Consider the following 27,177-nt stretch of genomic DNA (forward strand, 5'->3'; position numbering starts at 1 on the left):
AATTTGTGGTCTCTGTGCATCACACCAGTTGGCTTTTCACCTGCACAGAGCAGCAACTCAGAAACCTGGGTTTCTATTCTCAGTAATTCAGTGTTCTAACAATAGATAGAGGTCCCCACCCCATCCTCAATCTCAGGGCCATCAGTGGATTTATCATGTCAGAGTTTTTAGTGAAGACCATGGCTTCCATCCTGCCCCTTTTGACATCAGGAGACAAGTTTGTATGTGTCTGTCTCAAGCACACCTGCTTCCTTATCTCCATCTGATCGCAACATCATGTGTTTCTATTTGGTTTGCTGTGGGAGATTATTACTCCCATTTCTGAGGCAGAAGGACATCTGCATGCTTTTGAGATGACTACAGGGCATTGTCATTCTATGTTGACAGGGCTCTAGGTTTCCTGTTCAAAACTATAAAAGGACAAATGAGTATCTTCCAAAAGGCTGAGCCAGTGGGTCACCCAGGCCATAGGACTGTTACCAGATGGCTCTCAGGCCTCTTCCTCACAAAGTCAAGGCCTATTTCAATAGAGCTTTGTTCCCATTGCCTGCCTTCTATAAAGGGAAAACTGTTGATCATCTACTTGGGCTCAACCGTCCACATGTGACTATGTCCTGGAAGTTCGTTTAAGCATAGATGTCTCTTGGAAGGGCAGTTCTCCATTTTTTTTCAACTGAAGCACCTGTACCCCACTCTAGGTTGCTAATCTGTACCCATTGCTGTGATGCACTGAGACTAGAAAGAACTAGAAATAAGTTGCTGACTTTGGGGTATTCACATGACTTGCCTGCATTCCTTGCAACAGGTGCTTTTAGCTTCCTGTGGCGTACTGTTGCAGTTGGAAGGAAATGAGCAGAAAGATGTGATTCCTTCTCCTCAGAGCTTATGCATTCCAAGGTTGCATTTCTGAGGGGATGGCATTCATGCCAAAGAGTTAGCTGTAGACATTTGTGAATGACTGTTCTGAGCAGGCACAGAGCCCATCAGTTTACTCTCCTGAACCTGGGTTGGTCTTCTTCAGGCTCTGAAAAGGTTCTATGCTTATTGTTTGCATGAGGAATTAACTATAAATTTTACTAAAACTAAAATTATTAAGGTTGCTCCTCGCTCTTCAACCAAAAGAGAAACGTGGATAATTAATGGGCAGAAGATTTCCTAGGTTTCCTCGTTTAGATATGTGGGTGTCCTGTTTCATTGCACCTTGTCCGGTAGATGTCATAAACAATTGGCCACTCAGAAGTCTGTGGCTACTCTGAAGGCAATTTTGCGATTTTTCTCTCTCTAATGGGGCACATTATATCCCAGCAGTTATTAGAGTCTTTAACTCAATAGTGATGTCACAACTTTCGTATGGTGCCCCATATGGATTTCTGCTGTAGACAATTCCATAAATAGAGTGCGGTCCTCATTCCTTCCGGCAATTGGAGGGCTCCCCAGGTGCATTTCATCATCAGCCCTTCACTATGAGTTTGGTCTTAGCTCAATAGAAGCCTGTGCCTGGGTACACGCCTTTAATTAATGGTTTCATCTATTTTTTGAGGCCCCGGCAGATAGCTTGGTAAGCTTAACCCTCAAGGACTCTCATAAGGCTCCCTGGCTCCACCATTTTGAACATAAACTATCACTTGTAAATTTGAAGGTGGAAGACCTTTACTCTTCTTCTGTAGATCAATGTAAAAAACATGTGGCCAAATTGATCTATGCTAGAGATAAGAGTTAGACTCATTTTGATGCTCAGAGGACATGTTCTGCACTTGCCCTGGGCCTGTTATCTAAGGGTAATCTTCCTTCCTATATGGATTCTCTGGTTAGTCCAAAGTTATATAAAATCTTTATGCATTCAAGATTTAATTGCCCTTTTTCAATGGTTTTGCTGGGCCGGATGCTAAAGATCTGTTTTTTAGACTGGCTGTGTCCCTGCCCTCTTCACTCAGTGGACTCCTTGGTACATATCCCTTTGCATTGTCCTTACGTATACCAACTTAGGCTAAAATGGGTTATACCATGTTTTAACAAATGGTCCACATCTTCTCAAGCAACTTTGGAGCAAAAGGTTCAGTTCCTCTTTGATGGGTCTTGTTTAAGTTTTATGGTTTTATTGTTCAAGACTTCTGTCTAAGAATGGGTAAAGAAAGAAGAAGCCCATCAGTGTGAATGTATGGATGGGCATTGAAAGAACAACTATAGGTAAACAACACCAGTTGATGTCTTGGTTTAGTATTTTCAAAATTATAAGGATGTTCCCCTCCCCCCCCCCATGGATAAGATGTTGGCACATGTTGAAGTGCGTTACCTGAAACATAGGTATGAAGACATGCCACATAAAAGCCATGTTTTTAAAAACCACTCACATCTTCATGCCAGCTTATGTAAAATAAAACACGTGATGAGTTTGTAGGGGGTTTTTCTAGCTGTGCTTTGGCTTACATTACACAAGTTTTCTGAAATCTGTTAACTTTGAATATTTGCTTAACGCTTTGCAGGAGGCCAAAAAATGGCAGGAGAGGAAAGAAGCTTTAGAAGCCGTGGAAGTACTGGTAAAAAACCCCAAACTAGAAGCTGGAGATTATGCAGACTTGGTGAAGGAACTTAAGAAGGCAAGGAACTCTACCATTCCTAGAGACCTTTCAGATACAAATTCAAGCACCCACAGTTGGACATCATTAAAAGGAATTTTTGATTATGTGTGATAAGCTTATTCACAGACTAGGAGTGGTTGTGTCAGATATCTTAGTTCAGTGATACTCAGTAGCTTGGGGTCCTCATGGTTCTTTAACATGCCATCTGTAGCTCTCCTGAGCACCATTTCCCAATGTGACACATGCCCCATGTTTCAGGAAAGTGGGCAAAGCCCTTGCCTGGTGGGGTTTGTGATTGGCAGGATGTTTCCACTTTGAAACAGCTGCTGCCAGAGGAGCAGTTAAGCTGTGAGCCTCCCTGAGCTGCGGGCCTCATGGCAGGGTGGGCAGTAAACGTGTCTCTCTCTGAGTGTAATAGTGAAATGTGGCTCTCAGCATGCGGTGGAATGAGCACTGTCTTATTTAATAGTCTATATGGGAATGCAGTGACATTTTGTAAGTGTTGTGCCTTTTTACATATACAAAGCAATGTGCCCCAAATAAATTGGAGAAGAGAATTCACATGGTCTGAGGTATATGGGAGTATTTACACAGGTTTTACATCTTGGGATTGGGTGAAGGGGAGGGGAAGCACTCACTTTCTCGTTTTCTCTTAGTTTGCAGAAGTTCACTGCTGCACTTCGGTTGTGAGCCATCTTTAAAGTACTTTGTATGCCTCTTGTATTGATAATCTAGAAGATTGGCTAATAAGGTTGTTTTTCCCTTACAGGTTGTCGGAAAGGATACTAATGTAATGTTGGTTGCTTTGGCTGCAAAATGCCTTGCTGGACTGGCTACAGGTCTCAGGAAGAAATTTGGGCAGTATGCAGGTCATGTGAGTAGTCACGTTCATGTACTGGATTACAAAACAAGGCTTAAAGCTACTGTCTGAGGAATAGACTTAATAGGATTTGACACTGGGGTCATACGAGTTTCTGCTTCTTGCATTTGCACTCGACACTGCTTGATCCCCCCTCTCTCTCTATCTCTCTCCTGGAAGAACGTTGCTGCAACCTCAGAGCACTAGTTGCTCCCCTCCTGCATGTGACAGTGGTAGATTGATGGCCCAGATGCATGTGTTGGGTCTCATGATCTCTTGCCTGGAAACTGTCCTGGGCCTGATTCTACTCTCATCCCCTTCAGTGGCTTCTACTGCCTTATCCAAGGGACATCTTTCAGCATTGTCATAGGGACGTAACTGTTCTGCCCAGTGTACAGCACTCCTTCCAATGGTGGCTCCAGGGCTCCCTGAGGGGAGGCACCCCCTTTCTGGAACCAGATGGAATGGGGAATCACCACAAATGCCAGTCTCTTTGGCTGTGGAGCACATTGCCATCGCCTTGTTGCCCAAGGGAAGTGGAGTAGCAGACGTGCAGGATCAGCTATTCGGAACAAAGGGAAATCTTTATTGCACTACTTTCCTTCCAGTAGGTGATAGAACACCCACATGTCCTTATCCTTACCAACAATGTGATGGCAAAGGCCCGTCTCCTCAGTCAGGGAGGTATGAGCTCGCTCCCTCCAGAAGGAAGTGACTCTACTGTTCAGCTGGACAGAGTCCCATCCGGCCTCTCCCAAGTTCAGTATCCCATACAAGGATACCTTTCTGCATTGATGGAGACCAAAACATTGGACTTACCATGAGGGTTTATTCTCTTTTCATCAGTGGATTGGAAATTATCCTTTCCCACCCTAGTTGAAACAACAGGAGGAATTGGAGGGTAACTCCTTAAGGTTGACAGGGAGACTGGGGGATTTTCTATCCTGTTCTTCAGACACCTGCAGTATCTCCAGTTACTGGGCTTGGGGGGGGGGGAGTTGATCTTAGCTGTGATTGCTACGCTAGAGGTGGATCTGTTCCTCAAAAGCTTGCAAAGACATAAACTGGGGGCTGGGGTCGATGACCTTTTCAGGATAGTGGAAGCCTTTGCAAAAAAAAAAGTGTATGCCCTGCTTACAGCACAAGGAGAGAGGCACAACCCGTTCAAGGGTACTTTTCAATCTACTGATAGGAAGAAACCCTCAAGGTTAGTCCAATGCTTTGTTCCTTTGTTGAAACTGGAAGGGATGGAGTTGAGGTCATGCAACTAGATGCTTCAGAAAAGTGAAGAAAAGGACTTCCCCATCTGTTCTTTTGCCAAAAACATTTGGTGGAGTTCTTGGGTTTGTTTGGAATAAATAGGAGATATTATTTCCTTCAGCAGCGAGTAGAGGCCCCTTCTGATATCTGACCTTATTTTAAATGGTTCTCTGACCTTCAGCTTTTCACCATAGCACTGCTTAATATAGCACCAGTTCAGTGTAATAACTTTCCCTCCCCTGTACACACATTCTCTTGGAGCACAAAAGGAAATCCCTCATTCCAACCTTTTGTGATACCTCTTGGTTAATTTTTCGTAGGTTGTCCCAACAATATTAGAGAAGTTCAAGGAAAAAAAGCCTCAGGTGGTGCAAGCCTTGCAAGAAGCCATTGATGCGATCTTCCTTACGGTAAATACCTGGCAGACTGCATTCTAAAAAAGATTAGCGGACTTCTTTAACCAAACCTAACCTTCCTTATCCATCTACTTCAGACAACATTACAAAACCTTAGTGAAGATATATTGGCTGTGATGGATAACAAAAACCCAACCATCAAGCAGCAGACATCCCTCTTCATTGCAAGAAGTTTTCGTCACTGCACTCCATCTACTTTTTCCAAAGGCCTGCTGAAACCATTCTGTGCTGCTCTACTCAAGGTAAAAACCAAACAAAAACACAACAAGCCATTAGTTCTTTAGCAGGGCACACACTAGGAATAATGTGGCAGAAGCCTTCATTGGGTTGAAAGTAGTTATGTTTTCTTGATAATGACGTAGTCATTCTTGTGCTGTGCTACAGTAAGAGTTGTGGAAGACTTCTTGTTGCTCCAGACAGGAATATAGGAAGTTTTCGCTTCCTTGGGAACTGGAAAAAGGGAGGTGGTAGAGCTACTGCTCTCATGCTTGCAAGAAGAGCTCAAGGAACCTGGCAGAGAATCTACACATGAACATATGAAGCTGCCTTATACTGAATCAGACCCTTGGTCCATCAAAGTCAGTATTGTCTACTCAGACCGGGAGCAGCTCTCCAGGGTCTCACGCAGACGTCTTTCCCATCACCTACTGGAGATAGGTGGGGATTGGACTTGGGACCTTCTGCATGCCAAGCAGATGCTCTTTAACTGGAGATGCTGGGGATTGGACTTGGGACCTTCTGCATGCCAAGCAGATGCTCTACCACTGAGCCACCGCCCCTCTCATCTAAGTTGTCGTTATTACAATTGCCTCTTGAGTTTGATGCATATTTGAACTTGAAAGACATGTTGAAAGTCATTTTGCATTCTAGAATACAATAAACTCTTCTGTAAAGGTGGGAAAGACGTTTTTAGAATGATTGCTATTTCACTTTCCCTCAAAAGAACTAGCTTTACAGAATATGTTACGCTGAATTTCAGTTTCTGTAAACACAAAAAACAAAATGTGAATAAAAACCTTCATTTCAAGAAATCCTGATTCATTTTATAATTTTCTACTGGATACTTGATATGCAAATTCTTCACTTAAAAGTTTCTGAACTTTGATCTTCACATACTCATATTTCAATACCTGTTAACTATACAAACTGGTTTGTGTGTGCTTTGACTTGTGCTAGCTCTTTAGAAGAGTTGGTTTTTATACCCTGATTTTCTCTACCTTTTAAGGAGTCTCAAAGCACCTTACAATAGCCTTCCCTTTCCCTCCCTACAACAGGCACTTTGTGAGGTAGGTTGGGGTGAGAGACTTCCGAGAGAACTGTGACTAGTCCAAGGTCACCCAACAGGCTTCATGTTGAGGAGTGGGGAAACTAACCTAGTTCTCCGGATTCGAGTCTACCACTCTTAACCACTATACCACGCTGGCTGTCTTTAGATAAGCTATAAGAATCCAAATAATTTCCCTATGTGCCCCAAATACTAAGCAATATAATGTTCCCGCTCTGAGGAGGAGGGCATCTTGATCTTCGGGTGTTTCAGAAGAAAGGAACTCTCCACTTAATATGAAGTATAAGTCTGGTTAGATCATAAACTCCTAGCTTTGCTACAGCTTTTATTGTTTTTGCCTACAGCATATTAATGACCCAGCACCTGAAGTTAGAGATGCTGCATTTGAAGCCCTGGCTACTGCCCTGAAGGTGGCAGGAGAGAAAGCTGTGAACCCTTTCCTAACTGATGTTGATAAACTGAAGCTTGATCGGGTAAGTCTTACTGTTTGACACTGAACATTGAGACATAGTTTATTTGCGGCCCTTGGCCAGATAAAACAAGATACATGGACTAAAATGGTCTTACCGACAAAGGTTTACAGTCCGAGTCTGAACTTTGAGACATTTCCAGGGTCTTTGGAACAGCCACATCAGGAGAGTTCTGTGAATGGTTGGTTACTAACATCTGGAGTCTGAACTTGTATAAGATGTTTGTGACCTTGGTACTGACTTTTGGTTCTGTTGAAAACAGCATAGTCAGTGAAGCATATGTTTTAGATAAAGGTTAGTCATTTAACCTTTTGTACATGTAATTTATAAGTGCGCCTCCTCTATATTTGTAACTTTGATTTTCTTTAAGGTATTACTTGTATGACCTAAAGCAAATATTGAGGTCTGAGCTAAGTTTAGTGCCCATAATTTAATGGTTTATAATGGCCTTGTATGTTGGCAGTAAGGTAACTTTTAATGCATATAAAGCGCTTTCCAGATCTATAGTGACTAGAGGGTGTTAAAGGTGATTAATGGTTATGTACTGAAGACTTACTTTCATGTGTTTGGTCATCCTCTGTCCACCAGATTAAAGAGTGTGCTGAAAAAGTGGAGTTGACTGGTGGTGGTAAAGTTGGTGGAGGAGCTGACAGAAAAGAGAGCAGACCCGTGGCTGGGAAGGCTCCTGTTCTTTCAGGGGCTGCAGGAGATAAAGACACAAAGGAGAATGTGGTCAAATCTGGTCCACCAAAGAAAGCACCTGCTGCGAAGGTAAGCATATGCTTAAAAGTGCAGTATGTGTGCAAAAAAAAAAGTGTCTGTTTTGTTTGAAAAGCCGCACCCTAGGAAGTCAAGAATGTAATGACAGCCTAGAGCGCATTCTGTTAATTAACAGGAAGCCTCTGCTTACTACAGGCTCCTATCACTCCAGGGGTTAGATGACTGCCAGTAGGAATACAAGCTCCAAAATTTATATCTTTTGTGTAAAACAGGTCTGTGTTGCCTTTCCACCGAGCATAGGGTCTCCAAGACAGCAAACAATCAAAAACAGTAAAATAAGCTCTAGAAATATATAGTATAAAAACACATACACAGTTCAAACACATATTTTGTGTGTTTAAAACACAGGTTCTCCAGATATGAATTAAACTATTAATTGGAGGGCAATATTGCACAATTCCCAACAAAAGCAGGGGCAGTATCATAGTAGCATCCCGCTTATTAGATGTAGGATCAGAGGCATGGATTTAATTTTTCCTGTCATTCATTGTTTATCTTGGCACCCAGGAGACAAGCATCCCCATAACGTCTTTCCCTACCCCCAAAACAGTATGTCAGCGCAAGTATTTTTGTCAGAGGTTCAGGTGTGCACTCATGTCCTGGGGACTTGTTACTTTCTCAGTTATCAGCAGTTTATTTTGGAGACCTCAAATAAGGATTCTATTGCCGGAGTTTCAGGAAGAGTATTCCTGTAAATCATATTATGCCTGCAAACTGTTCTGGAGTCCCATGCAGTCTGGTTGCCTGTAATATTCATTTCTGATATAGCAGGAAGCTACAGACTTCCCATAGTGTCAAAGCAGCTGCTTTTCTTAGTTCTGTTGGCACAACTGGCATAGCATATTGTAGCTGGTGCACCAGCCTCTACACTCCTTTAGCTGAATCCACAGATTATCCCGAAGCAATGAGAACAGTCGCTCAAAAAAAAGGTCTGAAGTCTAGCAATCCATGCTTCTCCCCACATCAAATATACTGCAGCACCAAACACAGGTGGAGTCATCTGGATTGAGGGAATGTTTTGTTGTAAAAATCCATTTGGACCAGTTACTACTGTGTCTGTTTGAAGCCTATGCCTTAAATACATGTCTGTATGAATTGGCTCACTTTTCGCCTTGGCCTGAACTTCGCAGTAAGGCAGCTTAAGGAAGAAACCTCTCCTCTCTTTTATCCTGAAGCACTGCTGGCTTTTGGTTTACACCTACCTTAAAAGGGCCATGTTGAATCTGGACAAAGACCAACACAAGAAACCATTAAGAAAGAAGAAATAATACAAGTTTAATGCAAGTTTGGAAGAATTATTTGTTGGGAGAATTCTCCTTCCCACCTCCCGGTTCTTTGTGATTGGATTTCTCTGTCTGCTCACTTACCAAAAACAGTGCCCAGAGAATTTGACAGGAAAGATAGACCTTGCACACAAGATACAGCACACCAACGTATAACAGTAAACCATGCAGCTTTATTGGACTTACAAGAGAATATAAGGCAAAGAAAGAAGCAATATTTGACTGAATATATATGACAGAAATTAACAAACCCACGCACAAGTTTGACACACAAACAAACAGCTAACAGAGTACTCTGGGTCACTCCAAGGAAGAGATGGCAACCACGAAGTATGGAGCCTTGGTCTCTCCCTTAGAAGGACAAAGGACTGGGCAGCTTGACTAGCCTTTTATAGGCTAAACCATGAGAGGGGGGTCCCAACTGGACACCTCCTTTCAAATTCTTCAGGAGATGGGTTATCACAAATCATGGCTAATCTTGTTTGGAAAATATCCTGTTCCAAAATAAGTTTCCCAGATCCAGGGTCTCTGATAACTATTTGTTCGACCTCAGCCCGTGTTTTCCCCCCATGCATAAGCAGACAATTTGCTGCCTGTCTAAATGACCTTGCTATCCCTAAACATAATTTGGGGCACCTAATGTGTTTTGGTTGACTAACTTCTAGCAATGCAATCTCCTGTACCCTTTAAGGTCAGGAGCCTAGTTGAAGCTGGGGTCAGCTAGAGGCCTGCCCCCTTGAAAGCCATAGTCAGGCCTTCATGTGGCTTCTAAGCTACAGGTTATAATATTAAGGTATAAAGATGGTTCTTCTTAAGCCAAACTAATTCTCTAATAAGAAAATTCTCACCACAGTATTGAGACCTTGAATATTGTGTAATCCGAGTTTTATTGAGGGGAAATAATTAGCACACCTTAGATGGGTTTTTGAGGAGGGTTTGGCTGGCATCCATATCTGGAACTAAAATTGAGCAAGGTATGCATCCCAATGACTGCAGAAACAAAATTCTTAGGGTTGTTGCTATACAAGAAATTTACGTTCCTCCCACATGCAATAGACCGAAACATTTTTAAAGTAGTTTGCACTGTTTTGTTGGGGGGCAGACTGTATCTCTGTTGTGCATCTGCAGTGCCTTGGTCCATACTAAGCTTGATTACAACTGAGGGCCACCCATCACCAGCAGCTCAAAATGTACATTAGGGGAGCATAACCCAGACCTCCACAAGCCTGCTCCCTGCAATCTGCAGGAATTCATGCCTGGCCGCCCTGTTCGGAATATTGTGTTTACTTTGTAACAGGAAAAATTTATTTCCTGCTCAGAGTTCTTCAGTTCCTGCTTTTGCAATTAAATCTATCCTTGACAATTGCAGTTTTCACTGAATAGTACTGCTGGAATTACAACACCTCTAATACCTGGGACCAGGAAGCCTCTTCAGACTTGTTATGTTTGCCCAGCTTTCACAGGCTGGGATACCTTCACTATGGTATCAGCAGCTATGTTAGAAACACTGTTCAGACCATAGGCAACTATGCAGCAATCTTTAGAGATGGTTCCAAGTTACCAGGAGCATGTGGGGGAGGAGCATTTATCTACAGGCACCAGGAGCATGTGGGGGAGGAGCATTTATCTACAGGCCCCAAACAAACAAAAAGCTTCTCTATTTTTGCTGCCGCACTTTTTGTGACCTCATTTCCAAGGATTATGTTTTAAGTTTTTGAGCATGGGCAAATATGTTATAGGATGACTCCCACAGTTCAGTGTTCATCCTGGATCCATTTGGCTCCAGCTCACATTCCTGCTTCTTGTCATCTGTACTCGGTTGGAAATTATTCATTCTGTGGATTATCATTTTTTGTTGAGTTCCTAGGCATTTGGAAACTGAAGGCAATAAAATGTCTGACAAGGCTGCCAGAATGGCAAACCAACTTACCATTAGACTTGCAAGGGTCCCGTCAAGTGATCTTACCCCTGGAGTCCAATCTCTGACACCGTTGCAAGAACTATGGGTTGGCCAGAACAATGGCAAACTCCTTGGGTTGGACCCTGTAATTCTGATAACACTAATGGTAGAATCTTTCTCCAATGAAAGGAGACTTCTGCTTCTAGTAAGAGGCCTGTTCCACTGGAAGGCTCCACAATTACCTGAACAGCATCATAGGTCCAACCACAGCTTCATTTTAAGGCCAAATGCTTCCTGTAGGAATCGCTGGCAAGAAGTTAGCTTGACCTTGCTGAGACTTGACAAGGGGCCTATACTCATCAGTCCCTGCTAACATGGGAGCCCCCCTCCCCATACGTACATGTTGAAGCATTGAAAGCTATGCTAAGTCCAAGGAACATATAGCTTGGCCAGTATTCAAAGCTTGCTTAAGTTGGTTCTGAATTCTGATTGACACAAGAAGCTTTGCCCTGCTGTCTTCCTCCGATTTAGGCTGGTGGTCCACCCAAGAAGGGCAAACAAGCTGCAGCTGGTGGTGGAGGAAGTGCTGGAACAAAAGGCAAGAAGGGAGCCGAAGTGAAGGAGATATTTGAACCAGAGCTCTCGGTAAGCACTTCACTGAACTCCAGTTCAACAGTTAATAGAAGGAAAGTGAGACAGTTTCAGCTGTCTTACAAAACCGCAATATCTATTGTTGAAAACAGACCTGTGAGTGCCCCACTGTCCAGTGTAATTTGATCTCCTGTGGTGTTGCCCTCTAACTCATCTGTATCTATCCTTATCCTAATGGAAGAGTAGAGAATGCTTACGCCGCAAGAGCAGTCTGTCAAAAGATGAATTCTTTTCTAACAGATAGAAGTATGTGAAGAAAAGGCTTCAGCTGTCCTGCCAGCCTCTTGCATACAGCAGCTGGATAGTGGCAACTGGAAAGAGAGGCTTGCTTGTATGGAGGAATTTCAGAAGGTAAATCCTAAGAATATGATCTTTTTGGAAGGTAATCTGAAATGGAAAGGGATTCTCTTATAGCTATAAAAATACTTATGTGAAGCTCCGACCATGTACCAAGAAGCCTGTGATGTCTCTGAGGATCCTATGACCTCCAGCATCAGTTTTTGGCGATTGAGTGGGGAAGGCAGAGAGCTCTGCTAGTGGAAAGCAGATGTCATCCAGACCTATGCATTTTGTCACTGGTATAACCAATGTTCTGTCCTATCTATACTACGCTATCTAGTTGTATTTCTTCATGAATAAGAACACACTTCCCCCTCCCCTATCCTTTGCCATTTTGAAAACTCTCAAGGTTTTGTGTTGTGTAACTAATTTTTCTGACTTTCAAGGCTGAGTGCTTCTCACCTGTTCAGTCTATCAAGAGTACTCATATGGACTTTGGCCTTAGGAACAAGGAAGCTCTATTTCATTCTTTTCATTTTCTGGAGTTAACTGTCTTGTGTTAATCTTTAAGGCTGTTGAACTGATGGACAAAAACGAAATGCCATGCCAGGCTCTAGTAAGGATGTTGGCCAAGAAACCTGGATGGAAGGAGACTAACTTTCAGGTAATTCAGCAGTCCATCTGGCCATTAGAACAAACCATATAAAAACCTGTAGCATTCACTACTGTAAAACTTATTCTATTGACATGACTTTTGAGTCTCTAAAACCCAGTGTGTTCTAGGGTTAAGATAAGCTTGTTGCTAAGGTTTGGTACTTCTCTTTTGCAGGTGATGCAGATAAAGCTTCGCATAGTTGCCTTGGTTGCTCAGAAGGGAACCTTCTCCAAAACATCAGCACAAATTGTGCTGGACGGTCTTGTGGATAAGATTGGTGATGTGAAGTGTGGAAACAATGCAAAAGAAGCACTAACAGCAATAGCAGAGGCGTGTCAGTTGCCATGGACTGCTGAACAGGTGTGCTAAATGCTTGCAGTAGAATTAAAGCAATTAAGTTACTTATATACTGTGGTGCCAGTCTGTTGTGGCTAGGTGAATTGTAGCTGTGTCTTTGAAGCTTCAACTTACCAGTAATTCTATTTCAGTATTAAGAACATGCAGGAAGCTGAACTAGAAATTAGGCAACTTGCTTATTAGAATTTGTAAGCAGGATTTTTAATAATTGCTTTCATTCTAGGTAATGTCAATGGCTTTCTCTCAGAAGAATCCAAAGAACCAATCAGAAACCCTGAACTGGCTTTCAAATGCAATTAAGGAGTTTGGGTTTTTGGGGTGAGTCTCTTTTTATTAATTATTTTGTTTTGTTTTTCAAAAGTAAACAAAACAGATTTACTACAAATGTACACAGTCATCATACCAAACCACACAACAAAAACATAAAACCTAAACTACAAGAAAATACAATCACATTCTGAACCTGGATAAAACAGATACTAATATCTTGCTATTATTGTACTGTTCTATCTTTTATCATTGAATATTCAACTTATTAATTACCAGGCTTTCATGCTATTTTTCTGTTACCTATATTCAGTTTATTGTTTGCTTATCCATTCTCTAAAATGTTAACATTTTACAAGCTCATCATGCTAGATTCTCATCTAAATAAGCCTTACTATTAACACAATTGTAATCAGTACTTTCTATTAATTACTTTTCTAACCAGCTTTCCATACTAAGTCTCAAAGACATGGAGTAAAGCCACTATTACAGTATGAGCCATCTTGATATGACATCACACAGCTTTAAATTGAAGCAGCTTGTGCAGACACCTGTGTGCCATTCTTTTTATACTCCACCCCTCCCCCAGATATTGCAAGGAAGATTAATAGGCAGTTTAGTAGGGAATAGGTGGTTCTGAAAGCAGGACGGTGGTGGTGGTAATGGACTTGCTAGATATACACTTTTTGGCTCGTATATAACTTATGATACAAAAAAAAAGTAATGGGACACAGTATAGATAACTCACTTCTGAGAAGGTTGGAATAGGGAATAGTACTGTACTCAGGAGTATTTGTTATATGAAAGAGCATGAAGTCCTGTGATCTGTCACTAGTATTCTGAAATGGTACAACTCAGGCATAAATTTATCATGATGGGTAGCCGTGTTAATCTGTCTGTAGCAGTAGAAAAGAGCAAGAGTCCAGTAGCATCTAAAAGATTAACAAAATTTCTGGCAGAGTATGAGCTTTCTGGCAGGGTATCACAGCTCACTTCTTCAGATAAATTTGTCATCTCATTGAGAACTGGGCTACAATCCTGAAGGGTGGGAGCTCCGTAGAAGCTGGCATGACCCCGTGCTGGTGTAAGTGCCCATTTAATCTGTGATAAGGGGCACTTACGCCGTCATGGGTGGTATCAGCGCCAGGATGCCATGCCACAGCTCGGGGCTTGGGCACTGCCTCCTGGCGTCATTCCAGTGGCTCAAGTCTCCACACCGGTGTCCTGGGAGGCGTTCCTAGGGCCAGAGATGCCTTTAGGCAGCTTCCTAACCCCTTTCGCCCCGGGAATGCCCTTTCTCGCAGCAGCGTAGCTATGACACCTTTTTTGGTGTCCATAGTCCTGTTGAAGTATATGAGGACATTTTCCTATTTTTTTATTGTTTACAGCAGTTACATTTCTTTTCGGCGGCCAGGAAACCTCTGAGGAGAAGGTGTGGCAGTGCCACTCCTGGCCACCGTCATAACACAAACACCCTTAGGAATGAGCTGATAGTCTTGTGCCTTTTAGTAACATTTGATTGCAAACTGCAAGAAAAGTGCCCCGCCGTGATCTTAAGGGGCATTCCAATTGGATGCCTTTATTTTATACTTAGGTTCTGTTTTAGTTGTGTTTAGTTGTGTCTTATTCCAGGATGAGCAAGCAGTTGTCCCTTATGTTGTTGCTGTATGCAGTGTTTGTTCTGCTTGATGGGCCTTTCTCAGCTAATGATCTTTGTGTGTTTTCTCTTAGATTGAATGTAAAGGCTTTCATCAGCAATGTTAAGACTGCTCTTGCAGCCACAAATCCAGTGAGTTAAAAAAAAATCTTTCTTAATGTTAAGATCTCAACTGTGTCTAATTAGATCAGAATAAAACTGTTGTCTTTCTTCCCTGATAGGCTGTGAGAACATCTGCCATTACCTTATTGGGTGTCCTGTATCTTTATGTGGGCCCTTCTTTGCGAATGTTCTTTGAGGATGAGAAACCTGCTCTTCTGTCTCAAATAGATGCAGAGTTTGAAAAAGTAAGCTTCTCTCAAAGTGCTGGAAGTTTTCTTTCTTGATGCAGATGAACACTTACTGGCTTGTAGAAACATCAACAACTTAATAAACATTACTAGTTTTGCAGGGTGGTTAGACTAGTTAGGAGTATAAAATCACTTCTATGTCTTCATATTGTGAGAAGCACCAAGGAAATAGAACGATTAATTGTATCTCATTTGTACTGTTATGTGATATCTATCCCACCCTCTCATAGCATTAACTATATAATCCCTGATTCTCTTCAGGGAGCAGATGAGATGACAAAATATAACAAAAAGTACATCAATGATTTGTACAGTTTTTACACTTACTTTCTTAATTCTGAGGAGTATGGTACAAGTACAACACATTTGCAAACAAAGAAAATGATAGCACTTCAAACTACTTTACTGGGTGTAGAGTCTGAAGTGGGATAGCCATTTAAGTCAGTTTTGTAAAAAGCATCTGCAGTCAGTCATTTAAGAAGGTACCTAAATGTTTGCTAACCAGTTAATTAATTCTTTAGCTGATGTTTGGTGAAATGCACTGGATATCTCCAATTTGATATATCAAATTGAACTATCAACAATTTCAAATGCATAGGCATTTATTTAGTGCCTTGCTGTGATGCATATCTGACAAATTTCCTTCAAGCTTGCATTTTGGCTTTATCTTGCATGACTTTGAACACATGAAGCTGCCTTATACTGAATCAGACCCTTGGTCCATCAAAGTCAGTATTGTCTACTCAGACCGGCAGCAGCTCTCCAGGGTCTCAGGCAGAGGTCTTTCACATCACCTGCTTGCCTAGTCCCTTTAACTGGAGATGCCAGGGATTGAACCTGGGACCTTCTGCATGCCAAGCAGATGCTCTGCCACTGAGCCACGGCCCCTCAGTTGATGTACAGTGATACACACGTGTGCAAGCCTTAATGGGAAACTACACTTGCCTCCCTCGGTCATCTGACCTCTTTATCAATTTCAGATGCAAGGACAAACACCACCTGCTCCATCTCGAGGCAGTTCCAGACACACCGTTGGCGCTGGGGATGATGGCGAGGAAGGAGAAGATCAGGAGGAAGCAGGAAATGATGTTGTAGATCTATTGCCAAGAGCTGATATCAGGTATGTTTAGGTTAGGCATGCTGAAGACCTACTGTCTTTCTGCTCGCTTAAACCTGCAATTTGTTTGTAAGGCAGTCATAAATATATGTTATCTGAACTTGTTAATCTTTAGTTTAATTAAAGAGAATCTAAAATGTATGGTGCTAACTCTACCTCTTCTTTTTAGTGATAAGATCACCTCTGATTTAGTGTCCAAGATTGGTGATAAAAACTGGAAAATCCGAAAGGAAGGTCTAGATGAAGTGGCAAGCATCATTAACGAAGCCAAATTCATACAGCCAAGCATAGGCGAACTTGCACCTGCACTGAAGAGTCGTCTCAATGACTCCAATAAAATCCTGGTATGCCTTTTAAATGTCAGGATTGGGAATAAGCTTGCTGTAGCCAATACCTCCCAGTCTCCACATTCCAATCCGCTTTAAATCTTCTAAGCAGAATTGAAATATTGCATTATCCGGTATGGCGTTTAATGTCTTCTAATATTTTATGCAACAAGACCTCTGCGTCTCCACTATTTCCAGTTTGTCTATTGGTGGTGTGTGGCCTTTCCACCCAAACAGGAGAAACGGGTACAGCCAAAGATGGACCATGCACTAGAGAGAGCCTCCCCTTTGTTGCTGTCAAAGCAAAAGAAATGTCCTCTACTGCAGAAAGCACAACAAAGAGCACAAGCAGGCTTTGTAATTGCACTGTGGCCTGTGCCTCAGAGCGCAGCTGGGCAGATTTTATAACTGCATGTTAATGGTGCTTCTGTTTGTCCTGAAAGGCCATTACAGATAAATAGGCCTTTTGTATTTAAAACAAATGGAAACATAAAGCTGATCTACTAGTTTGACTATAACTTCCCATAAAATGTTTGTTGTTCAGTCCATATACCTACAGGGTATGCTTAAAAGAAAAGTGGCAGCTCTATTAATTGCTATAGAAAGAGGCTCTTTCTCATATGCATTGGAATAATTATTCCAGTCAGTTCCTGTGTAATAATTTTTCCATACCTTTTTACTACCTTTAGAAATCACTAGTCATTTACTCAGGAGCAAAAACAATCAGTGCAAACTTACAGTCTTAACTTGTTGCCAAGAACTATTTCTTAATAGTTGTCATCAGCATATCTTTGATTAAATTAGGGAGGGAGGACAACCTTAGATGCAGAACCTTAAAAATTGGCCAGGCTGAAGACCTGGAATAATCATCTGCTGTAGGTAGGAGACCCCATTCTGGTTTCCACAGTGGTGTAGAGCCCTTTTCAAAAATGTAAGCAATCTATTGCATAAAACATTGGTACAAATTGACAGAACTCTTTTAAAATAGTGTGTTCTAGCAAAATAACATTGAAGAAGCAAAATAAAGTTTGCATTTTTTCACTGCTTGGGTAAGATGGAAATCATAATGCAAGGCTCAAATGCACAAGTTCTTAGGCTCTAAATTCCCCAGATCCTGAAGTGGCCTGTTGGTCTCTTACATAGCCATGTAGGTAGAAAAGCGGAAGAGAGAGAGAGAGAGAGAGAGAGAGAGAGAGAGATCACTTCTACTTCTTGATGAAACCTAAGAAGTCCTACTTCTGTGACCAAACCTCCAAGGCCAGTTGAGCTGAGCGAAACTCTTAATAGCATCCTACTTGCTGGTAGATAAGCAGGTGGCAACACTAACCAGGAGACCAGGAACACTTTTCACCATCCTTGACTTCTGAGCCAGCTGCAGCTTTTCCTGGGTAAAAAAAGACCTTGATGCCATGATGCATGCCCTGGTGACATCTTGATTAGGTTAATGCAGTGCTCTCTATGTGGGCTTGCCCTTGAAAAGTGTCCAGGAACTACAGTTGGTACAAAATGCTGTAGCAAGAATGCTTACTGGAGCAGGTCATAGGGACCATGGCGCTCCAGTCTTGTTTCATCTACAGATCCAATTCAAGGTGCTAGTATTGAGCTCTATACTACTTGGGATCAGCATACTTTAAGGAGTGCCTAGTCCCATGTGAGCGTGCCTGAACATTATGGTCCTCTTTGAGTGCTCCCATCATCCAGGTTTACACAGGTGGAAACCCAAGGGAGGGCCTTCTCAGTTGTGGCACCAATACTGTGTAACTCTTCCTCTGTTCCCCTTTATCATTATCTTCTGTCAGCAGGTGAAAACTTTGTTTCATTTGGTGTTCCGTTCTTGGCCCTCCTCCCTGTTTTGTTTTTAACTGTTAAATAGGGTGGGTTTTTTTTGAAGTTTGTTTAACTGTTCACCACTTTGAGGACCCTAAATGGGGGGAAAGGCGTGATAAAAACAAATTTAAATTAAAACAAATATATACTTAGAATTGACTTAATGTGCCTCTGCTAGACAATGCAACTTAACACTTAAGAATTCCAGGAGGGCAGGTGGACTAAACAAAGTAACTACAGAATTGCTGTCCAAGTATGCAGAGGTTGAGAGATGGTAATTTCAGTAATGATGGTAGCTTTAATAGGCAGGGTGGGATCATCCATTTTTCTAGTTTAAAAATGTAGATCCTTTGCAAAGGTAGTCAGTTTTTGTGTGTTTTGTTTTCCATACAGGTTCAACAAACATTGTCCATCCTTCAGCAGCTGGCCATTGCTATAGGCCCAAATATCAAGCAACATGTAAAAAATCTGGGCATTTCCATCATCACAATCCTTGGAGACAGTAAGGTTGGTCGACATATTTCTAAGGGCAGCACTGAGGAGTGATATGCATGTTCCCAGTTTCTAAATGTATGCATGGGATTAGATGTAGTAAGCAACAATGAAGACTCTTTTGGTGGTAGGCTTGTTACTGGGAAAGACTGTTTGTGTTCAGAGTCTAAGCTCCACAGCCTCAACAGTTCATAAAGTAGAACTGGCTTCCAGTCTTATTTTACGCATCTGTATTCCTGTGTTCTATTCAGTCTTATGTTTGATTCCTATCTCAAAATAATTTTCTAAAGGAACATTCTTGCATGAAGGCAGCATAATCAGCTAACTGTACACTGCTGCCCTGTGCAAGTGTCCTGTATGTAGTTGTACTGGGTACCAAAAGTGTTCCCTTCAGGTTAAGGTGGCTTCCTGGATATTTTGTTACATTCAGTTGGCACCTGATGCAGTCAACACAAGACTGTCCGACATTTCAGATGGTAAATTTGAACACTGTAAGATTCCAGGTGTTCCTAAGTGATTTTTTTCCTTATCTCTACTGCGAATTAGAATGTGCATCTTGTTTTTGCGACAGAGCAATGTGCGAGCAGCTTCCCTAACTACTATAAATGCCTGGACAGAACAGACTGGCATGAAAGAGTGGCTAGAAGGTGAGGACCTATCTGAAGAGCTCAAGAAAGAGAACCCTTTCCTACGGCAAGAGGTAATCTTACTGTGTGTGGAGAAATTAGGCCCTTAATTTTCCTTTCTGTGGCTGTTTCAGAAGTAACATGTGACACAAAGGTGTTTGAACTAGCTATTCAATAGCACAGGAGTGAATTTCCCAAAGCATAGTACTAGTGACTGTGTCTCAATGTCTGTATATTCTCAGTCACATCGCTTCTAATTCCTTGTCTATCTCCTTCCTGGTTTGTAACCATCAAGGCATGGGTTGTGTGATTACACTGAATGGCAACTGTTTGGCAACTGAAGAGCTCATCTGGGACCATGTATGGGCTGTAGCATCTCATCTGGGGCCATTTAGTGCAGGTGTTGCAACATATCACCCAAAGAGCATTTGTATAGCGCCCGGTGAGGCCTGTATGTCTTGCTGGATAACTGCATCCTTGGCCCACTACATCTTTGCTTATAGACACTGTCTTGTAGCTGCACTGACCTGTCCTTCCTCTGTTCTGTTAGACGGTGGCTGCTGAACAGTATAGTCAGTCATTCCTTTTATGCGGCACCATTCAGCTCTTGTGTTCTGTCATTCCTTGGAAGCTGCTTCCCACAGAAACTTGGATGGTGCTGGTGTTACCCAAATCAGTCCCCCTGTCATGGCTGTCACATGAAGAGCATTCCCTACACATGAAGAATTGTGTCATTCATTTTGGAGTTTAAAAGGGTACACACACTTCTCAGTCTAGTGCAGTAAATTTCCCAGGGAAGCAAAAATGGAAGGGGCACAGATGCTTAACCATCAGGTAACTCCACGATACAAAACAATATGAAGGGGAGCAAGACAGTAGCTATTCAATGGCAACAATACAGCAGCAATTTGCGTGTGGCAATCCAATAAAAACCATTAACTTGAGTACAATCCTAGTGTTTGGTTACATTAAATTACGCTAAATTAAAATTACTTCCACATTGCTGGTCCAGAGAAACCAACCTAAAGAGAAGAGATAGGTGTGGGGCTGCCCCAAAATGTGCAGAATTAGGATCCACAATGGCACTGGGCCAAAAGTACAAGATCTGGCTTCCCATTGGTAGAATTTGGGTTACAATGTGATTGTTGCAACTTGAGGATCCAAGACTCTGTCGGTGCAAGGGTCAGGATTTGTGCTGTCATGGGTCAGGTCAAATTTTCCATTGTAAGGGGTACCAGGAAGGAAAAGCAGAGGACTAGGAGAAGGGTCTGGTTACAGACAATTTTATTAGCGTAGCTAGCTGGCGTGACCCAGGTTTGCTGACCATGGACAGAGATAGGTTGGTGGCCTGAGGGTCAATCAAAAGATTCTTGATTAATGGTCCCCTGGAGTATTCAATCATCCATGTCTGAGTTCAGAAGGCCAGAGGATCTTGGGGTGCAAAAGGCGAAGGTCTTGGGGGGAGAACTGTTGCCCCCCCCCCCATGGTGCCCTCACAGCTCCCTGGCTCCCAGATCCAGAACCGCTGACACATCTATGTTCTAGAGCAGAGATTGCTTTTGAGAAATGTTTGGTTAAGCATAAACTGAGTCTTTACTGGGAAGTTTTACTGTAGCCATGAAGACTAAAACATTTAAAATAAAAAGTTGAGTATCTTGGCATTGCAGAAAATATATTTGCTCCCCATACAAAAATGCTAGTAACTGGGACTACTAGGTATTGCATATCAAATGTATAGTTAATAAATTCTGCATGCCTTGTTGGTAAACTGTTATAGTACAGCACCTAATACAGGTATCTCTTTTTAGTGTATCTGTATAATTTTTGTTGCTTCTGAGGTTGACTCATCATATCCAAGATGTTTATTTTTTGCTAAACATAAGATTTATGCTTTTCCCCCAGCTTTTAGGCTGGCTGGCTGAAAAGTTGCCCACCCTCCGTACCGTCCCCTCAGACCTGTTCTTTTGCGTGCCTCACCTGTACTCTTGCCTGGAGGATCGAAATGGAGATGTCCGTAAAAAGGCACAGGATGCTCTGCCATTTTTTATGATGCATCTGGGATTTGAGAAGATGGCCAAAGCTACTGGGAAGCTGAAGGTATTGCAAATGTAAATTATTTTCCCCCCTTTAATTGTCACCAAGGGATGATATGAATGCAATAATACTGATGTGTAAGAAATTTCAGCAGAATTTCTGAGCAACTTGAAACAATTCAGAATAGTAGACAGTTTTCAAAAGGTTATTTTTAAAAGGTTATATTGGGTGAATAGGATAAATATATAGCTAGTACTTGAATATCATCCTGACCTGGATAGCCCAGGATAACCTGATCTCATCAGATATCAGAAGCTAAGCAGGGTCAGCCCTGGTTAGTATCTGGAAGTCCAGGGTTGCTGCGTGCAGAGGCAGGCAGTGGCAAACAACCTCTGAATGTGTCTTGCCTTGAAAACCCTATAGGGTCACCATAGGTTGATTATGGTTTGATGACAAAAAAATAACATACACATACACCAAAAACAAACAGCAACAAAATTTGGATATACCATGTTGATATCTACAGGGATTGTTTGGGAAAACTTTTCTCCTACTTTACAAGTTGATAGATGAAATGTGGCAGGTAGTCAATTAACTTGTAGGCTTCAGTACAGATGCTATAATGATCTTACTCTTGCTCTCTAGACAGCCTCCAAAGACCAAGTACTGACCATGCTTGAAAAAGCCAAAGCTAATATGCCTGCCAAACCTGCTCCACCTAAGGCATGTTCCAGAGCTGCAGGAGCAGCTCCTGCCAAATGTCAAACTGCATCAGGTAATGTTCTTCATCTACTAAATTGCCTCATTTTAGAGTGTCAGATAAAAGACAAAGTTTTACTATCCACATGCAGAATTTGAGGGTAAACAGTCGGATCCAAACATTACTTCTATCTTAAGTACATCATTGGCTGGCGTTTTGATGTGCCTGTTAAATAAAACTTTTGCTGCTTCAGCTCTGCAGCGTATTATGGAGGTGTATTGGCTTCATGCTTTTGACAAGATTAGTAAAAAACTTGTACTGGGAACCAAAGGGCTACTTCAGGCATGCCTGAGAGCTGGTACTGTTTGCTTCCCCCCCCCCTTTTAAAGCGGACCTCCTTGCCATGTCACTCCTGCTTGTTGGAAGTCAGTTCAGTTTCATAATGGATTTACAGTTTGTTGTAAGGCAAGCCCTTGGGTTCGCCAAATTAGTTGTGTGTTGTTGTTTTTATCCTGGCCTTACTGCACTGCATCTCTTGCTCTTAAGGTTCTGGTGAAGATTTTATGGCCAGTTCTGTGGATACCAAGCCTGATCCCAAAAAGGCCAAAGCAGGAGGAACTGCCCCTAAAACCAAGGTATAACATGTCTTTAGCACAACGGAGGGTGGTGAACAGGATTGATTCTAGAGACTTGTTAAATTGTGATATGCTAGGTAGATAATTATGTAATGTCCATCACCCATCTTCAGTCAAGTCTTCTCCATCTTCATTTTACATATTAGTGAGATGAATTCTATTGCTATCAGAAAACATTAGTAGAATAAACAACACATTGTACAACAAGTCTGTGGCATTGACATTGTGGCATATGGAACTGTTCAGTGCAGTTTAGGCTCAGATAAGAGTTTACTTAATCCATGGTGGATACCTTCTGTATAGAATGGGAAGGGCTTAAATTCTCAACTATGGATTGTATTGTATTGCAAGGGTGGCATCCTGTTGGCGAAAGGCACATACTGCTAATTGCAGATGCTGTAGTGTCCTCAGAACATCCTGTCCTTAGCTCTGTTGTGGTGGTAGAATGCAAGTCAATATAAGTGGAAAAGTGGAAATGACCACCACCTGATGCCTTTCATTGCCATGATCCGTATGGATGGAAGGATCTTTTTTTCCCCCTCCCCAGGGAGTATTTGAAATTCTTCCTCTGGTTAGAATTTGAGGGAATAGAGCAACATCTCTTTGCTGTCACCCTGGTTAGGGGATTCCAGTAATGAAGCTCCAGGTTTCTAGAGGAAGTGGTGCTTGTATTATTATACTCTTTTGAAGAGCTGTGAATATTTTGTACCTTTCCTAAGTGGTCTCCTTTCTATATAGCTTAGAGAATAGTTCTGATTATTGGCCTGAACCTCCCTTAAGAGTGTTGGAATTTCTATTGTAACTCATTGAACCACATCATCGCTGGCATAGCCACCCTCTTAAAAGTTATTATCCAGAAGGCTTTTAAGCAGACAATTATCAAACCTCCTATCGTACTGAACCCTTCAGTAATTTTCCTGCTCTATTGGTAATGCTTGCTGTTGTAGAAACATTGAGCCAGCTATTTTTGGAAGTGCTAGTAAATCTTTTTGGAAGAAACTACATAATTTTTGAGGGTTTATAGACCAAATATACTGTTTCAGAAAGGAGCTAGGGAAAGGCATAGAATGTTTTGGGTGGTTCTTCTTTGAAGCCTCCTGCACATCTCTCTCCCTAGCTTCTGAATGCTTGAGGGAGCATAATTCCATTGGTTCAGAATATGACTAAAATCTGACCTTTTTTTCCTTTACCGCCATAGTCCTTGAAGATCTTGCTTATTTTGAGGGATGACAGACTTAACACCTTCCTCCATCTGAACAGGGAATCTTTCTTAGTTCTTATGGTATTTCTAGTAGACCCTTGGGGAGGGATGTATTCTAAGTTGATTATGCCTTCCTTGGCCTTTTCTTTGGACAGCTTTGCTCATGGATGGCTTCAAAATAGTGTTGCAGCATACAGAGTAAGCTTGAGATTTCTAGACTGAAAAGTATGATTAAAGGTAGCTATTAATCATTGAGCATTTTGTGACTTGTTTCAGCATTCAGATATTAATGCAAGCCTCACCAAAGGCAATAGCAGTCTAACAAAGATCAAGCCTATCAAACAGGTAACGAACAGGTACCATTTGTAATGACTGGTGCGTTTATCCAGTGGCAGATTTTGCTGCTGTAAAAGCTGATGAGTGCAGTAGGTTCTTTCTTCACAATACTAAGACATACACCTGATTCTTCCAGTGCACATTCTAACATCACTGCTTGATGGATCATGATCATCCTTGCATGTTAGTGGGACAGTGACTTATTCTTAAGTCAAAATTACAATTGCTAGGAGATTTGAACCTGGTTTCGAAGGAATGTGCTCAGTGTTTTGCTTTTTCAGGGTATACAGGGGAAGAAGGTACCAAGCAAGTCCAACTTGAAGGAAGATGATGATCGTTCTGGTCCAGTTTTTGTTATAGTCCCTGGTGGGAAAGAGCAAAGGATGAAAGATGAAAAAGGATTAAAGGTGAGGGAAACTGACTACTATTTGATCTCTAGGGCTGTGATGAAGAAACATTGTTATTCTAAGCTCAGGTTAGTTATGATATAACATTTCTTGGTTTGTGAGAATGTCAGAGATCTCCCCAAAGATGTCTGGCAGCAAGACACAAAAGAGTACATGCATTGTAAACAGTGGGCTGAAACCTGTGCAGCTTCAGTGGAAGGTGATGGTAAAGTGGATGAAAAGCCACAGCAAAACACGGGCAGCTGCATTGAGGAGGAAAAAGTGAGCAGAATTGCTCCACCCATCATCTGAGCTTCTGGTGCCAAACAGAAATGGCAGAACAGGTAGGGTAAGGGCACTTTCCCCATTTTTGTCCTTAGTTCAGCCTCCCCATGTTGCATGACTCTTCATCCATGCAGCTCCTCCAACTTCTGGCATGACTGTTCTGATGCGCATTGGGTAGCTGCTGGTGGAATGGCAAGGTGGGGGAAAAAATCTGCTTCCATGACTGCCTTATGCTGGTGATTCATAAGTTTTCATACAGTAGTTGTGGCATATTTTGTGTAAATAAAGCTAAAATATTTGTCCATAATTTTAGAAGAGAAATTTTGTTGTGAACTTTTTCTTTAATTTTAATTCGAAATAAAATGTAGAAGATTCTAAACTATAATTACTGTGCAATCTCTTATTCTTTTTATATTAAGTTTTTAAATATAGACCTCCCAGTTACTGTAAATATAGGTAATATTTAACTTAAGCATACCTTAATGTCTGTCGGTGTTATAGCATACATTAAGCAGAGGTGTTTTGAACGAAGCCCATGTTCAGCCCTGAAAGCTGCTAGGTGATCTTGGGCTGCAATCCCAAGTATACCTGTTTGAAGTCATATTAAACTCAGTGGGACTGGTTTACAAGTAAACTGGTATACCCTCAGCTTACTGCATTTTAAAAAGTGATTCTGAGGATATAATATTGTGACCTGATCTTAGTTGCTAAGAAGGTAAACAACACAAAATGCACCTACTTGGTCTTGCATAAATCTATAAAGATACGTTAGTTAAGAAAAAATATTTTCCATTTAACCAAGCTCTGAATTTTGTCAATCTTTTGGTTGTGGGGTAAAAAAAAAAGTCTGGGAAGGGGAGGTGTGAGGAGCAAGACTTAAGTATTCTCCCCCTTCCCCCCCCCCAGTCTTCTGATTCAAACTGCAACATCAACTATGGTGTATAATAAAAAAGAAGAAGCACATCCTAAATAATTAGGAGCTGCATAATACATGTTCTGCTTCCACTTATTTCTAGTATTGTGTTGATCGGAGTCTGTTTCCCTCAGGTTTTGAAATGGAACTTCACTACTCCTCGTGATGAATATATTGAGCAACTGAAGACTCAGATGTCCAGCTGTATTGCCAAGTGGTTACAAGATGAGATGTTTCATTCAGATTTTCAGCACCACAACAAAGCAATTGCTATAATGGTTGATGTGAGTACAGCAGCAATGCAGGAATGTAGTTTCCCTGAGAAAGCCAGTTTGAAAACTCCTTGCTCAGTTTAGAGTGCTACATTGTATTCTCAAAAGAACAATACAATTACTGTTCACCTCCCAGTCTTCCCATTAAAGCATTGTGCAACAGGTGTATGAAAAGAAGTTAATTATGAGAGGTGATGCAAGCAGCTATTATGCATGTGTGAAGCAGCCATCTTACAGGGCTTGTGGTGCCAGGAATACCAGCATCATTGCTTTATTTTTATTTCAAATTGCCTTTTTGTCCAAAACTGACACTGCAGTCTGCTTTATCTCTTAAGCATCTGGAGGGTGAAAAGGATGGAGTTATCAGCTGTTTGGATCTGATCCTAAAATGGGTCACCTTGAGGTTCTTTGACACCAACACAAGTGTCCTCATGAAGGCCTTGGAGTATCTCAAGCTGCTTTTTACTATGTTGAACCAAGAAGAGTATCATCTGACTGAGATTGAAGCAAACTCCTTCATCCCTTATCTTGTATTAAAGGTACAGAATTGATTGGCTTCTTTATTTTGACCCCAGTATTTTTTTTTATTACAGCATTTGCCTTAAATATGGCTTGTATTCTGCCCAGGAGGCTAAGAATGCTAGTAGTTACTTCAAACTTTTTAAAGTCTCTAGTATTTCCTATTTTCATCCTCCAGGTTGGGGAACCAAAAGATGTCATCCGCAGAGATGTGCGTGCCATTCTGAATAGGATGTGCCTTGTCTATCCAGCCAGCAAGATGTTTACTTTTATTATGGAAGGGACCAAGTCAAAGAACTCAAAACAGCGGGCAGGTAGGCAGCTTCAGTATAAACTGTCGATTAATAAAATGTGCTACAGAGTGTGCTTTATGCTGTCTTGAGGGCTGCTGTCTTGAGCCACTCAACTGCTAGGAGGGTGAGACCATTAGAGCGACCTGCTCACCTGGTGTCATTGTGGA

General features: G+C 41.7%; 1 protein-coding gene across 4 annotated transcripts in view; it reads left to right on the forward strand.

Moving 5' to 3' along the window:
- The window catches only part of CKAP5 (cytoskeleton associated protein 5), an 83,496-nt gene that overhangs the window by 30,616 nt on the left and 25,703 nt on the right, over positions 1-27,177 (forward strand). For 2 of the 4 annotated variants that reach the window (XM_056851212.1, XM_056851214.1), the window contains exons 1-24: positions 3,353-3,453; positions 5,019-5,108; positions 5,192-5,356; positions 6,744-6,872; positions 7,458-7,640; positions 11,364-11,477; positions 11,724-11,834; positions 12,334-12,426; positions 12,592-12,777; positions 12,998-13,092; positions 14,773-14,830; positions 14,920-15,045; positions 16,029-16,168; positions 16,335-16,509; positions 18,712-18,825; positions 19,382-19,510; positions 21,339-21,533; positions 22,116-22,245; positions 22,717-22,805; positions 24,283-24,351; positions 24,624-24,749; positions 26,061-26,210; positions 26,534-26,737; positions 26,896-27,031. In XM_056851212.1, the coding sequence (XP_056707190.1) occupies positions 3,373-3,453; positions 5,019-5,108; positions 5,192-5,356; positions 6,744-6,872; positions 7,458-7,640; positions 11,364-11,477; positions 11,724-11,834; positions 12,334-12,426; positions 12,592-12,777; positions 12,998-13,092; positions 14,773-14,830; positions 14,920-15,045; positions 16,029-16,168; positions 16,335-16,509; positions 18,712-18,825; positions 19,382-19,510; positions 21,339-21,533; positions 22,116-22,245; positions 22,717-22,805; positions 24,283-24,351; positions 24,624-24,749; positions 26,061-26,210; positions 26,534-26,737; positions 26,896-27,031 (3,088 nt within the window). In that variant the 5' untranslated portion in view covers positions 3,353-3,372. Of the gene's footprint in view, positions 1-2,483; positions 2,598-3,348; positions 3,454-5,018; positions 5,109-5,191; positions 5,357-6,743; positions 6,873-7,457; positions 7,641-11,363; positions 11,478-11,723; positions 11,835-12,333; positions 12,427-12,591; positions 12,778-12,997; positions 13,093-14,772; positions 14,831-14,919; positions 15,046-16,028; positions 16,169-16,334; positions 16,510-18,711; positions 18,826-19,381; positions 19,511-21,338; positions 21,534-22,115; positions 22,246-22,716; positions 22,806-24,282; positions 24,352-24,623; positions 24,750-26,060; positions 26,211-26,533; positions 26,738-26,895; positions 27,032-27,177 lie in introns of those variants that run through there. The other 2 variants (XM_056851215.1, XM_056851213.1) reach the window with 2 other exon arrangements.

This window comes from Euleptes europaea, chromosome 6, assembly GCF_029931775.1.
Source record: "Euleptes europaea isolate rEulEur1 chromosome 6, rEulEur1.hap1, whole genome shotgun sequence".
Taxonomy (NCBI): Eukaryota; Metazoa; Chordata; class Lepidosauria; order Squamata; family Sphaerodactylidae; genus Euleptes; species Euleptes europaea.